Raw genomic sequence first — 16,615 nt, 5'->3', positions numbered from 1 at the left:
GTGGCTCACAATACTGCAATACGTTTACACTGCGGCACCATCGAGCTACGCGGATTGCTCGCTTATCTATCATGTAGGATAGCCTACTGAAGCAAGCCACGTAAAGTAGGTAGTGTAAATAGGTATTTTTCTTTGTCTAACTAAAATTAAAATTCGTTTAAAATTTTTTCGAAGTCAATTTTTTTACTGTTTCGTGATCAGAATAAGCTAGTCAGCTCCCTAAATATGGCGAGGATTGAAATCAACAACCTACTTAAAGTACCAACACAAACAAAAAAAAACCGGCCAAGTGCGAGTCGGGCTCGCACACCGAGGGTTCCGCCGTACAAACGTAGCGGTTTACAATTTATGACGTATTAAATCAAATTACTTACTTGATTCCGTTGCGAGTAGTGGCGAATTTCAAAATATGCGGTATGATTATTTTTTATTTATTTATTTTTCCTATATTTGCATTATAGGTAGGTACCTACCTCAGCGTTTTGAATTTTTGCGTTGATTTAGAATTTCTCACAGTTTAGAGGCAATTAGATTTAAGAAGTGTTTGATATGAATTTCAACTTTAATATCTCTACGCGTTCATGTGAAAAAGGGTAGGTAGTAAGTTTATAATTATTAAAAAAATATTTTATGTCATGTAAGCAAAAATAATATTTTAAATTTTATATAATTTCAAATTTATCATTTTCGCAATTTTTCCTTTATCTGTACTATATAACGTTGCTTCGTGCCGAATTTCAAGATTCTGAGTTCACAGGAAGTACCTTGTAGGTTTTGATTCCCTAGCGTGTGACAGAAATTCGTCTAAGGTGTCGGTATAAACTGCTGTATCTTTTGATCGCGTTAACTTAGAAGTTTGATTTTTTTACTTCTTAAAGGGACAATAGATCTAGGTATTTGGTATAAATTTCAATTTGATACCTTTATTCGTTCGTGAGAAATAAGGTAGTAAGTTTCATTTTATTAAAATATTTTTATTATATTATATAACTAAAAAAATGAAATTTTCGCAATTTTTCCTATATTTGCATTATATGACAATGCTTTATGCCAAATTTCAAGATTCTGAGTTTACGGGAAGTATCCTGTAGGTTTTGATTCCTTTGCGAGTGTCGAAAATTTGTTGAAAATATCGACATAATCGGCTGTATCTTTTGATTGGCTTGGCTTAGAAGTTTGATATTTTCACAGCTTAAAGGGACAATAGACCTGAGTATTTCATGTGAATTTCAGCTTGATACGTTCACGCGTTCTTGAGATAAAGGGTCTTGACAGACGGACGGACGGACAACAAAGTGATCCTATAAGGGTTCCGTTTTTTCCTTATGAGGTACGGAACCCTAAAAATTAAGTCCATAAATCCAAAATGACAAATCAACAACATTACACAAAAATCATAAGCAACTACAGTGGGTCTAGACAAAGTGCACATTATAATTGCAAACCAGTCGAAAAGCCTTTTTTTGTATGGAGTTTTGACAGATTCGATTTTCGATTTGATCAAAAAGTGCATTTTGTCTAGGCAGTATTAGGCAAAGCGCTTTTAAAAATTTCGCTAACTGTTTAACAACTTCAAATAAACTTAATATTAAGTTATTTTAATTAAACAAACATGCAAATATACAGGGTGTCCCGTAATGTAACGTCAAGCCGGAACTGGGTGTTGAGGCAAGTTGTGCTGGTTATCAGAAAAATATAAAAAAAATCTATGTGGCATTTTTAGGGTTCCGTACCTCAAAAGGAAAAAACGGAACCCTTATAGGATCACTTTGTTGTCCGTCCGTCCGTCTGTCAAGACCCTTTTTCTCAGGAACGCGTGGAGGTATGAAGCTGAAATTTATATCAATTACTCAGGTCTACTGTCCCTTGAAGCTGTGAAAAAATCAAACTTCTAAGCCAACGCAATCAAAAGATACAGCCGTTTATGCCGCAAATTTTCGACACTTGCAAGGGAATCAAAACCTACAGGGTGCTTCCCGTGAACTCAGAATCTTGAAATTTGGTGAGAAGCAACGTCTTATAGCATAGATAAAGGAAAAATTACGAAAACCATAAATTTTTAGTTACATCACATAATATATATTTTTTTAATAATTTTAAACTTACTACCCATTTCCTCATAAACGCGTAGAGGTATTAAATTGAAATTCATACCAAATACTCAGGTCTATAATACCTTTAAGCTGTAACAAAATCAAACTTCTATGTCAACGCAATCAAAAGAAACAGCAATTTAAGCTGCATATTTTGAAACTCGCAAGTACTCGCAAGGGAATCAAAACCTAAAGGGTACTTCCAGTCGACCTAGAATCTTGAAATTTGGCATGAAGCAACGTTTTATAGCACACATAAAGGAAAAATTCCGAAAACCTTAAATTTTTAGTTACATTACAAAATATATATTTTTTAATAAATATAAACTTATTACTTTTTTCCTCATGGACGCGTAGAGCTATCAAGTTGAAATTCATATCAAATACTATAAAATAAAGGATTACTTAAACGATAAAGAGATCTTTGTCTTAAATTTATGCTCCTCCATCTTTCCCCATTGTAATGTTATGAATTTCATTTTGCAATAAAAATACCATAGTTATGACTCGATTGTCGTAATGAACGAACTTTGTAAACCTTGCAGGTTTGTACGGAACCCTCGGTGCGCGAGTCCGACTCGCACTTGGCCGGTTTTTTCAAAATAATAGGCATTTAAAAAAAATCTAAAAATTCTACTCCAGGTGACGGTCCTTTTACTCGTGTTGCCACAAATCTTCACTATTTCCAAATTTTTTTTTTGTTATGTAACCCTGAATAATGCTTCTCTAAATTGTTATCAAAATTACAAAACCAGCTACTCCAGCTTGGATGAAAAAAATACATTATTCCCAAAAAAAATTTCAAAATAAAAATTTTGCCTAGTTTAAACTGACTGTACTGAAAAAAAAATGTACTACGCGAGTGTGGCAAGTGACGTCATAATTTGGCGCATTTAGTGAGGATTCCAAAATGGTATAACACTTGGTAAATTTTTGCTGTAATTGTCGACAATTTTTGTTTTTTTGGAAATAGTCCCGCTTTTAACCTTATCTACCTTGGTTAAAAATTATTATTCTAATGTGCCCAAAATTCAAGTTTCTGTGACTGACTACCGTGCAGTCAGTCACAGAAACTTTTGTCACCATGACAGTAATTAGTAGTTGACATACTGTGACATAAGGGGCCGTCCATAAATTACGTCATCGATTTTTTCAGATTTTAGACCCCCCCCCCCCCTACAATCATCCTAGCGTCATTTCTTAATGACCCCCCCCCTTCTCCCAAAATTGACGTCATTACCAGTTTGACAAAATTAAAACACTTGTAGAATCACCTTTTATTTTTTTTTAATAGATAGAGTGATTCTTAAGGAAGGTTTATATGTATAATACACGTAAGTACCACGGGCGAAGTCGGGGCGGGCAGCTAGTATTATATGTAATCAGTAGCGGCGGAAGGGGGGGGGGGGGGCGGTGGGGGCGGTCCGCCCCGGGTGCCAAGCATCAGGGGGTGACACAAGTCGCGCAGATTAGTACTCCCTGGCACATCTGCATGGCACCAGGGGGGGGTACCAGGGGGTGCCATAGGACTTGTGACGGGGGGGGGGGGGTGATCGCCCCGGGTGCCAACCTAGGTGTGCTGGAAGAAATTTCTTTTTAGAAATAATCTTTTTGTAGGTGAACAATAAACTATAAATAAATAAATAAGAATGACGTCAATTTCGAAACACCCCCCCCCCCCCCCTATCTATCATTTACCGTCATCCGCAGACCAACCCCCCCCCCCCCCTAATTTAGAATGACGTAATATATGGACGGCCCCTAAGTCACCCGTGCGCGCGCGCCTTTACTACCTGCTCTGCCTGCACTTGTACTTGGTAACAGGGATAATAAGGATATGAAGTTTCGGTTATGGATACGGTTACGGATATTAGAATAATATTATACCGGTTTCGGTTACGGTCACGGATATGAAATCATTTCAGATTATCCGAAAGTTTCGGATAATTTCGGTTACGGAATTATTAGAATTTCAAAAATGTAGGTATAATACAAATAGCAAGATGCTGCGTGAGCGTGACCCACATAGCTACTTTATGTACCAACTAAGACGACACCTATGTATGATAAAGAGGTAAAACAGGCTGGCATATTAGATGGTGCCAGCGAATGCCAGACAAGTTGGTAACAAATATTAAGATTTAAAGTACAATTCCAAGACGGGCCGCAGACCGCAAACTGCAAAACTATGAAATCGGCTGCGCGGCATTGCAGCTGCGGCGTGTATACTGCAGATTTCATAGAGTTTTGCAGTTTGGAATGGTACCCTTAGACTCCGCCTTTATCCGAAACTACCCGTAACTTTTGAATCAGTTTCGGTTACGGTTATGGATATTTTTTTATTTCGTATATCCGATAGTTTCGGTTACGGTTACGGATATCCATAACATCCCTGCTTGGTAAGATGGCCCTCTCCTTCCCGCTCATACCTTTTAAAACAATAGTAGTCCCAAGTAACCAGCGTATTATTAAACCGTGGGTTACTCCTGGCTTATTATAATTAACTTTTTAAAAAAATAAAACCGACTTCAAATGCGTGAACACAAAAAAAACTAAAAATTGCGTATAAAAAAGTTCATCCCCAATTTTCCACCCTTGGGGGTGAAATATTTTCTTCAAATTCGCATGAAACCACCCTTTTGATAATACCTATTCAACAAAAAAGTAATCGTTCAAATTGATTTATAACCGGCGGAGATATTGCGTATAAAAAAGTTCATCCCCAATTTTCCACCCTTGGGGGTTGTTTTTTCTATTATTAAATTTAAATGGGACCACCCTTGAGGTATTACCTATACGCCGAAAAAAGATTTGTTCAAATCGGTTCATAATTGGCGGAGTTATCGCGTAACAAACATAGAAAAAAAAAAAAAAAAAAAACATACGGGTCGAATTGAGAACCTCCTCCTTTTTTTTGAAGTCGGTTGAAAATGGCTTCTCCACCTCACTTAAGCCAGAAACTTGAATTTTTGGCACATTAGAATAATATTTTTAACCAAGATAGATAAAGTGAAAAACGGGATTATTTCCAATAAACAAAAATTGTCGACAATTACAGCAAGATTTTACAAAGTGTTATACCATTTTGGAATCCTTACTAAATGCGCCAAATTATGACGTCTCTTGCCACACTCGCGTTGTACAATTTTTTTTTCAGTACAGTCAGTTTAAACTAGGCAAAATTTTTATTTTGATATTTTTTTTGGGAATAATGTATTTTTTTCATCCAAGTTGGAGCAGCTGGTTTTGTAATTTTGATAACAATTTAGAGAAGCATTATTCAGGGTTACATAACAAAAAAAAATTTGGAAAAAGTGAAGATTTGTGGCAACACGAGTAGAAAGACCGTCACCGGGGGTAGAATTTTTTGATTTTTTTTAAATGCCTATTATTTTGAAAAAATGCCACATAGATTTTTTTTTATATTTTTCTGATAACCAGCATAACTTGCCTCAACACCCAGTTCCGGCTTGACGTTACATTACGGGACACCCTGTATACTATATTACCTTGTCTTAGGTGTATTTTGGTTTAGGGCTTGTACTTTTGAGAGGTTTCTTGGTTGGGTTGCGTTTTTACCATTTACAATATGATGTGCATATTAATAAGAAAATATTATAATATGCACGAATGCAAGCGTGTAGCAATAAAATAATTAAAAAAACAGTACTAACCGCATCCGGAATTATCATCAACTTGATCAAAATCTTGTCAATGCCTTGACTAAATATATTCCAAATAATTTGGTTCTGGATTGTGCGGCTTGGACCATTATAATTTGGACTCTGACCACTGTTTTCCTCCGGTATGTGCAAAATATTTCTCAGTAATAACAAAGAATTACTTATGTTCGTACACTGTTCAGGTGTCAATCTTGCTTTTTGGTCAACATCCATGTTTTTCTTTAAAAAATCTATTATTACTTTAGTTGCCCGGTGATCAGTGAAAGCAACTTTAGTTGTAACTAGTAAATTATTTATTTCAAATACCGTGAGTCTCCCAAAATCTGTTCTCGATATCATATCCACGGAAAGTAAACATTCTATTGGTATTGTTAAATTTACTAATACTTGAGTTAGTAATTCAATTGTTTTGTCTTCTTTAGCGTAAATTAGAAGAGGTATAAGATCTTTTTTAATGTTTTGTCCAAAACTAATACTTCGGCGATATGTACGTAAATATTTGTCTTCGGTTAATATATTGTGCAGAATAGTTTCCAATGCAGCTAAAAATAAATAAAAAATGTACAACTTTCAAAATTCATCCAACTAAAAAAATATAATAAAATATAAATAAAACACGTTTCATACCATTGCAATTCTCGTTCACGTGATATCCATCGGCTTGTGCATATCCAAGACTGCCAAATGTACTGTGTATCTGCGGACTTCGTAGAACCCACTCCATCTTCTATCTGAAACTAATTGTTAAAATTAAGAAAACAAATTATTCGCTTAGTGAGAGGTCAGGGCATGATCATATTGTACGGATCATAAATTCTAAAACAAAATTATTTTTCTGAATAATTAATGGATCTCGAATATCCGCCTGTTATATCAATAAACATTCATTCTAATAAGTGTCCTAGTCAAGCACATTATTATTCTGTGGTCACGCGTAAAAAACTTCATAAATTGAAATGAGGATTCTTTTATTTTTGCCATCCCTAAACAAAGCACTTTTTAAATGTCAGCATGCTATTTCCGACATATCGGTAAGGTTTCTTGAAAACTTTTTGAACAAAATGGCTTTCATAAAAATAGCGTTTAAAGTTAGTAAAAGAAAGAACAGAGTTGTATTGTCTCTTTTTTGCCAAAAAAGTTTAAGTCAAAACTGAATGGTTACCAAATTATTCGACTTTTCTGAAAGGATAGTGCCAGGGTCTGGACCAAGTGCTGCCCAGAATCAACCCATAGTGCATTTTGTTCCTCAGGCCAATACTAATGTGTAAACCGAAGCGCACTGCAATCTATCCCTGGAGTTATGAGAAAAAAGAGTTTTGTTTTGAAATATTTACTTACAAAATATCATCGTACTACGCATAAGATTTCGTGATTTTGGCATTAAATAACACTCGCTATGTTGAACTTAACCATACTGCATCTGTACACCTTACTTTAGTGCGACTTAGACATTCTTTATAAGCGATCTAGCGCTGTTGCAATAGTTTGGTTAGTTGACAGAAATCATTGTTTCCAAAATGAAGCAAGAAGTTTTAGTTCTCTATCCTTGCGAAAAATCAATTTATTGGTGTATTACAATCGATTTTATTGAAGTTATTGTAAGCTAAAACTTCTTGCTCCATTTTGGAAATAATTAATTTCGGTCAACGAACCAAACTACTGCATCAGCGCTTGATCGCTTATAAATAAATCGAAGTCGTACTAAAGTAAGGTGTACGGATGCAGTATGGTTAAGTTCAACATAGCGAGTGTTATTTAATGCCAAAATCGCGAAATCTTATGCGTAGTAAGTAGGTATACATCGATGATATTTTGTATGTAAATAATTCCAAATAAAACTCTTTTTTTCTCTTAACTCCAGGGATAGATTTCAGTGCGCTCCGGTTTACAAATAAGTATTGGCCTGAGGAACAAAATGCACTATAGTTTCATTCTGGGCAGCACTTGGTCCAACTTCCATACATGGATTAGCACCGTCCTTTCTGACTTGTTGCCAAAAACCATTAATTGTGTATAAACTACTCCACTCTAAACATTGAATTGATACTTTTCTGAAAGCTGAATAAGGGATCAAAAAGTGTTTGCCCATGACTTACTACATAATCTCTCAAAAGGTCATTAGTAACAATAATTTTTATTTTTCGATTTTTTCCGAATTTCGACGTAAGGTATTGGAAAGAACAAACTGTACATGATAGAAGTTGGCTTACAAATTAGTAGAACAACTAGCGATATTCATAAGCTTTCTAAAAAGTTGCAAAAGGACATTGTCAGAAATCGCCTAAAACCGCCCAAAAACATTAACCCATCATAATTATTTTCTATTTTTTTTAATACATTAAGCACCCTTTCATTCTAATGGACACTTAAGCATTGAAAAATTAAATAAATAAGTCTTTTAACGTTTATTCTATAATACTATTACAACTTCCGGACGTTTTGGTGCGTGGCATGGTCTAAAACCTATCAAGTTCCATAATTTTTGCCGATAAAATCTGTACGAGGCATTACCGTACTTTATTGCTGGGAGTCCATGTATAGTGATGTTCCTGCGGCCATCATAGACAATAAAATATCGATTTTGAAAATAAAATAAATCGATTAAACTGCTTTGAAGACTAGATTTGCGTTAAAAGCTAAAAAGATATTGACATTATTACAAGAAGCTATCTAAAGTGTCCAACTGGTCGAAGGTCGTAAATAAAATAAAAATAATTGGGACCATAAACTGATATTCATGGTATCATAACTGTAAAAGTGTCAGAATCCGATGTTGAATCCAATTCCAGTTGAAGTGAGAGAAACATATATCAACCTAGTATAGTTGCCAGTCTCTCATAATCTATGCCAATGAGGGTTTTCGCGATTGAAAAATCCGCCAGATGGCAATACGTAGACGTGAGGTCCAAATGCTGCATGATTGGTTATTTTTGACATGACATTGACAGATATGTCAAAATCCACCAATCATGCAGCATTTGGACCTCGCGTCTACGTATTGCCATCTCGTGGATTTTTCAATCGCGAAAACCCTCATTCATCGCACATGTATAATAATAGACCAAATGAACTTTTATAGATTGTGAAAGAGAAGATAAAGATTTTATTATTTTATTAAAATCTTGCCACGAGGTAGTTTTTCAGTAGAAACCAGGATTGGATAATCGCTACAGGCAAGTATCAGAACATTTTATAAATATTTTTAATCGATTATATCCCCGTGAATCGTTTTAATAACTTATCATTTTACTTTTTCAATTAAAAACTTTTTCAATCCCTAGTCTTGTCAAACTGTCATAATGTCAACAAATTATAAATGTCACGTCAGTTGACTCAATTTCAGTCTTCTGTGCGTTTATTGTATTTTTATTTCAATGAAATAGTGCTAAAGGGTTAGTACTAAAAGTGAAAGCCTTTTTTCAGAAAGAAAACCAATGTGGTGCCCTTATTATTCATACTGTTTGAAGGTTACAAGTTAGTGATACAGAGTTGCCGCCATTATAACTCCGTGGTGATACCATACCAAAGAAGAAGTTTTCCTAAACACTTGTGTTATTTTTATATGTGATCAAATAAAAAGGATTAATTCTACTGCTCAAATGGAATAACTTATCCCAAGAGACCGAATATAAAAAAAAACCTCTCCATAGAAATTATCACCATCACGAGGATGTGATTTTTTTTGAGAATTTGATATTGGTCCTGTAAGAAAAGTAGTTGTATTTCAGTAGTAGAATCAACCCTTCTTGTTTCATCAGCAAGAGTAACTATAAAAACGCCCTGTAGGTAGGTATTATTAAGCTGAAGAGTTTTTTTAGTGTCAAAGACTGTCACACAGTGTAACTTAAATTGGCATATTATGATAATGAACATAAAAACTTAAATAAATATTTATGTTAATATTTTTTCTATTTATTTATTTTCCTAAAGCTTCACAGTGACAGCTGAAACAGCAATACTGTTGTAAAACTAAACTTAGAACAAACTGTTACAAATATTTTACAAATTAAAATAAAACCGCATATTGCTTTACTTTCTCGTATAGGTAATAAATGTAATTAATGGCTAGATTATTAATGTTACTTTGTTACCCTCAATAGTGAGGAGATCTTACAAAATGGTAACCCTGATTTTCATTGTCATTCAAGTGCTCTTTCGCATAGGCTTCTGTGATTTGGCCAAGGGCCACACACATTGCGATAACATTATGCGACATTGATTTGACAGCAGCGGAGTGAAGTCTTGCGACTATGCAAAATAATACCCTGTAATCGTAGCGCATATAGACATAGACGGGGCGGGGCACATAGCTCGTAGAGCTGATGGCCGCTGGGGCAGGAAAGTTCTTGAGTGGCGACCACGAGCCGAAAGACGTAGCGTGGGCAGGCTTCCCACTAGGTGGACCGACGATCAGGTGAAGGTCGCGGGAGGTGCCTGTATGCGAGCGGTGCAGGATCGGTCTTCGTGGAAATCCTTGGGGGAGGCCTTTGTCCAGCAGTGGACGTCTTTTCGGCTGAAACGAACGAACGAACGATACGTATTACCCATGGACCTATAAAAAAAGGCGGACGGAACTCGCGCTACAACAAAACTGTGACGCAAAATTTTGACGTCTGTCTATTGTGTGAGTGAATTTAGGGATGCCATGTTAGCCAAAACATTTTACCCATTAATTTTAAGAAAAACATAGATCGGCAGATGTTACTTGGAAATGTAGACAGAATTTGAAAAGGATGAAAGGTAAATGCGTTGAGGCAGGCGCGAAATTTTCAATGTTCAAATTTTCTTACATTGTTTGCAAATCAGTGTCAGGGTATGAATGTTGATCAAAAATGATTCACGCAGTTACAAATTACGAATCTTGTGTACATTATAATCATAATCTTATACATCATCAACATAATTATTATTATCTCTGATAGATTTTAACATACAACCTGACACTGACTTGCAATCAATGTAAGAAAATTTGAATTTCGCAGTTCCACATTTTTGGGAAGGATCAAATCTGCCTATGAAAATATATCCCATTAAAACACAATTATTATGATAAATTATTTTATTTCTATAGTATGCGTAATAAATAACTAAAAAGTCCTAAAATTATTATTAATTTCCCATATTTCGGGTAATTTTCCCACGTAAATAACTGAGAACACTGGTCTTTGACGTATTATTTTTTCGAGTGAATGACGTTTGATTTCAATTAATTTCAATATTTAAATGTCGGGAAATAAGTGATTGATTTATTATTTTACCTGTGAAATGTGATTCCCTAATTTTTGTTTGTGCGAACAGAACGGTTTTTACACAATTTCATCACACAAGACATGTCGTATTCGTGTTGTTTTTTCGCCGTCTAAATGTGTCAACTGTGTGAAGTTTGCACTCGAAGTGGTGCGTCAGGGTGTGAATGTGTGCATGCCGGCCTGTACGTACAGGCAAGCTGGTGTATCCTAATGTCACAGTATTTTGTTGATGAGAATCCGTCCGACTTTTTTAATAGGTCCATGGTATTACCACTATTTACCAGACATTACTATTTATTGTATACTCGCCGGATTATACGTAGGAGCACGCGCGTTACAGCTTCGGCCTTGCATTATTATAAGATCTTGTTCCGCCATTTTTCGAACTTCCTCCGTGAGGATATCCCCGCCGAATTCTATGATAAACCTATCAAAAGTCATATTCTGCAATGTCAAAATTAATTTGCCGAAATTCGCCGAGCCAGCTATGTCAAATAATATTATTAGGTGTCAAACAGAATACGTTCAGAAATTAATATTACGATTTTAAAGATAAGACAAGACAACTTTTTATCGACGAAGTTGCTGGGACAGCTAGAAACTATTTTTTTTCCGGCACTTTAAGAAAATAATAAATGAATGAAAACGCAGCGTGGGACGTCCACCTCCACAAGGTGGACCGACGACCTGATAAAGGTAGCGGGAAGGCGCTGGATGCAGGCCGCTACTAACCGTGCGATGTGGAAGTCATTGGAGGAGGCCTATGTTCAGTAGTGGACGTCCTGTGGCTGAAATGATGATGATGATGATGAAATGAATGAAAATGACAAATCTTCGAACGTGTATAATACCGTGCCAAAATAATCATATAATTTTGGCACCTTAATAACTATTGCCGTTTTTGTTGTAAAGATCATGCAGCGCTACTTGCGGATATGATTGGAAAGAAAACTATGTAGGCTCTAGATCTGAAGCCGCTTTAACGAACACGAAGTGCTCATACAATGCGGCGTATTTTCTTCCAGTCTTTAGTCAGGACTTTAGTCGAATTAAAACCCCGGTTGAACGTGATATAGCCGCACTAGAATACGGTGGTTTTTTGCATAATCGCAAGACTTCGTTCCGGTGTCAACCGAATGTTATCACGATGTATGTGGCCCAGGGGTTACTGTAGCCGCTAAGGTTTGAAACTTCTTGCTTAAAATATTGTAGTCTTTGGCATAGACTACGACGGTAGTCATGGAGATAGGAGTTTGTTATCTCGTGTCAGATGTAAATGGTGAAAAGAAAACTCATGATTCGTGTTATTTTTATGCAATATGTAGGTATTTTATAAAAGTGGAACCCCGAGTGATCTCCAAAACCCATTCTATTATTATATACGATTCGGCTTCGATATCTATAATACAATAGGAGTTTATTTCATGTGTCAGATGACAAGGGTGGAAACAACCTAAGATTCATGTTGTTTATTTACGTGCAATATGTGGGCATATTATAAAAGTGGAATGCCGAGTTGTATTTCTAAAACTTGTTCTATTATTTTATACTATTTGGCTGCGACTCGGCGTGACGACAATACAAAATATTTTTCGCGAATCGGTGTTCATACATTCACACAATACATTAGACGCCATGTTGTCATAAACGACATATTATAAAATCGCTGTGATTTAATATTCTTAATCATTAATTTTATGGCAAGTGTCCATCAGGAATCATTGTTCTTACACACAGAATCATATTATTTCGCTTTCGGGTAGTAATATGTCAAAATTGTTGGTTCTTAGGCGAACAATGTATGGAGAACGAACATTGTCCTTTTAACTTTCCTTACTGTTTTAAAAAAAAAGCAGCCTAAGAGCGCAGTAGGACAAAAATTTCATTTTGATTTGTAAATTGAAGAGTTTAGATCGAAAAGGCAATAGAACATGAAGGACTTAGTGTATGTTATTGTGACATACATTGAAGAGCTGAGGAAGAGGATATTGGTAGCTGCTTAACAAATAAAAACTTCACTTTCAACGCGAGTGTCTCTAGTATAATTATTTTCAAGGAATATGTCGATTGTCGAGTTTCCCTGTCACCCTGTAGAGGTCAGTGGGTGCTAGCTTAGGTACGGCTATTATACAATTATACATAGTAACACTCAGACCCATCACAGAAATTAAAAATCATCATTTCAATTTCTGCCCGGCCGTGAATCGAACGAACCCGGGACCACTCTGTATAGTAGTCCGTTTCGAATCACTACACCAACCGACATAGTAATATATAAATGCGAAAGTAAATCGGTCTGTCTGTCTTGCTTTCACGCCTTAACCACTGAACCGATTTTGACGTTTGGCATATAGATAATTTGAGTCCCGGGAAAGGAGATAGAATAGTTTTTATCCCGGTATTTGAAACCCCTGTTTAAACGAAATATAGAATAACTTGTTACTAATTCAATCCTGAAAGTGCTTCACGAGCTCTATCCAACGCGCAACGGTATCAATAATAAATTACAAAATAAACTGAATCTATCCGAAAATTCAATGAGCTCACTTCGTGAGATTACTTATAGGTGCCAGTTCCACACAGTTGTATATAAAAATCAGCTGCTTTTATGGTATATCGTACGCCTAACTTTTACGGTGGCCTTTGCTGTATACGAGGGTCGAGGGGTGTTCAGAAAGTAATGAGAATGGGATATTTCTAGCCATCACAAAAATCTGAAAAAAATTGGGCAGGTAGAAACTGGTAAAAAATTCATTTAAGTTCACCATGGCTTTTAAGAATTACATTCATCTAAACGCGACCAGTCGGAAAGACCTTGTTTTCTGTGGCGCCCGTTCACAGCCCAGAGTTGGGGTGGCACAGCCAAAAAAAAATGCGTTTCAAAATGGTCAAAAACCCATCATATTCTCTAGATACTCTCAGCTACGTTAATAGCTCTATTGCCATGAGTCTGCGCCGAGTATAGCCCTTTACCCTTATGCCTGTTTTCACCATCAATCCAAGTGTCTCATGTGGTAACACATTAACAGGAATTTTGTTTTCATAGGGGTCACTTAAAAATTAGGGATTGATGGTGAAAACGGCCATTAGTCTACTGAAAGGGTGCAGACATCCACTAAGAATGGATTTTACGAAACTCCACCAATATAAGAGGGTAACACGGGGTCCATGCGTAGGTACGAAGTCGCGGGGCCGCTAGTATGAAATAAATAAGACCAACCGCAGCTCTACATAATATAAACTCTATAAGTAGATAGACACCTAGCTAGAGCCTTTTGAAAATGGATGAAGGCTGATAAAAATCGTTGCAATTAACTTTAAATTATTTCGAAAATCTGGGAATACAGTTATAATAAAGACTAAGTACCTATCTTTCAGAAACATTTCCTTACGAATTGATTCAAACGGAATTCCAACTGATCTTTGGAGGATCGGGTCTAGTAAAAAATATATTTAAGCCAAATAAAATAGTTAAATGAATTAAAGAAACACCTACTTAATTAGTTATTGATTAGGGAATCGCGGAATCTGGAATCATCTCCGCCTCCGCACCACGTGAGTGCGAGTTCGTCCTAAGAGTCAATAGTAGGTCACGCTCACCAGTCGCGTGTACCGGGCACGTGCGCGCCGCTCCCCGCCCGCGCTCTAGCTTGCGAGGGGTCGCTACGACGTACAAACGCACACCACTCCATCCGCCAACGCGTCGTTTCGTTCGCAAACAAACATAACCATTGTTATGAAATTAATAGTAGATTTTAGAAATATCTACCAGAGATCAATAAAGGCTTTTAGTTAGCTTCAGCATTTAGGTACAATAATAACTGACTGAAACTATCATGAAAATACTTGTCCCATATTGAAATTAACAATTGAAGGTACTATTTCCACATCGTCAAAACACTACTACTAGGTATCTTCAGTGCCATATAAATAAATTTGTAGTTATATTAAAGCAAACTTGATGTCATAAATAAGGCATTCTCTGCCAGTTAATCTATTAAATAAATAAATAAATAAATCATACCTATTGTTGTTAATTGTCTTTGTGTTTTAACAGGGTTCGAAAATATACTTATGAACTATCCTTATGTTAACTTCTACACAATTTATAAGCTGTATAACTTGTGTGCCAGATGCAATGCAGTGACATTCAGATTCTTTATTGCATACCTAATAGGGAACATAGGTACAGGTGCAGATACAGTTACAGGCTCAAGTGCTTGTTCCCAATGAGCCACACCCAAATAAGTAACACTGTTACACATTGGGAAACAAATTCCCATCCAGTCGCACTGGTACTGAGGTGGAATTGTGTAAAGCAATCGTAATCATTTGACAGTTCATAACATACAATTATTCTGTAAAACGCTTTATTTAACTGACTTTATCGTATGTTATGAACTGTCAAATGATTAAGATTGCTTTATGCAAATCCACCTCTGATCACACACATTAAGTAAAGAAAAGAATCATACATAAATATACATTAAAAATTAAAATAATAATCTAAAGCTTACAGTAAGAAAACACAAGTTAATGAGTAAGGGTGTGAATGGATGGGATTTTTGTTTAAGAGTTAATTTTTTTGGATGCGACTCATTGGGAACAAGCAGGCTCAAGTAATAATCCATACTAATATGTATAATAAATTTTGTCTGTCAACTAATCTAATTTCTAGATTGGACTGAGAAGGACATAGGCTACTTCTCATTGCCAAAATAAAACTTGATTGCAGTTTCTTTTATAACAAATAAATAATTGTTCTTGAACTGTAAATACAAACAGACTTTCTGACACAGATCAAAGTACACTTGTGCAAAGCTATCCACCTAACTTTTAGCAATCCCTCAAAAAATGACATGTTAATGAAAGTGATTTTTCTGTCTACCTTATCAAAAACTTAAAATTCGAACATGGACTGTATTTATGGTAGACATAAGTGGGTAAAATTTCTAAGGGTAGTATTGTTTGTTTTGACTATAATAAGAAATTTAAACAAGCATTGTGATTGCTGAGAAAGACACTTGAACACTTTTATTGATGCACATTATGCATTGGCGTATCTATGGTCATTATTTAGGGGGGCCTGACCCATGACATAATATTGTGGGTTGGGTATCATAGCATAGCTCATGAACTAACTCATGAACGAGTAGGTTCGTGATTGATTAATAAATAAGCCTGATTGTAAGCACCTACCTATTTTATCACATAGAGAAAAACAACTTAAACAACAAATACAAACACTTAACGTACACCTGATTCCAAGCAGTGCTGAGTCTAAGTAAAGGTGATTTGTTTGTACTTACTATTAATCCGTATTAAACAGTATGTCATATGTGCGCAAATGCACTAGAATCCACATAAAATATTAAATCCAACAAACACGGTACGTTTAGCGCAAGCACTCATTTATCACCAATTTGGTTCCATTCGTAAATTTACTGTTTTTAACTACACACACAAGTTCACATGTACTAAAAATTATAAAAATAAGATGATTGTTCTTGTTATTCGTGATGACAAAAATGACATTATCAGCAGCAACTGGCAGCAAATAAACCGATTGACACTGTGTGACATGACAACA

General features: G+C 35.8%; 1 protein-coding gene across 1 annotated transcript in view; it reads right to left on the bottom strand.

Annotated features, from left to right (window-relative positions):
* The window catches only part of LOC135087922 (protein timeless), a 27,948-nt gene extending 11,333 nt beyond the window's left edge, over positions 1 to 16,615 (bottom strand). The window contains exons 1-3 of the mRNA XM_063982778.1: positions 16,335 to 16,615; positions 6,404 to 6,513; positions 5,768 to 6,318 (exon numbers count right to left, since the gene is read on the bottom strand). Coding sequence (XP_063838848.1) covers positions 5,768 to 6,318; positions 6,404 to 6,500 — 648 coding nt within the window. The 5' untranslated portion in view covers positions 6,501 to 6,513; positions 16,335 to 16,615. The remainder of the gene's footprint in view (positions 1 to 5,767; positions 6,319 to 6,403; positions 6,514 to 16,334) is intronic.

Source organism: Ostrinia nubilalis, chromosome 3 (genome assembly GCF_963855985.1).
Source record: "Ostrinia nubilalis chromosome 3, ilOstNubi1.1, whole genome shotgun sequence".
Taxonomy (NCBI): domain Eukaryota; kingdom Metazoa; phylum Arthropoda; class Insecta; order Lepidoptera; family Crambidae; genus Ostrinia; species Ostrinia nubilalis.
This window is presented reverse-complemented; position numbering and strand designations above follow the sequence as displayed.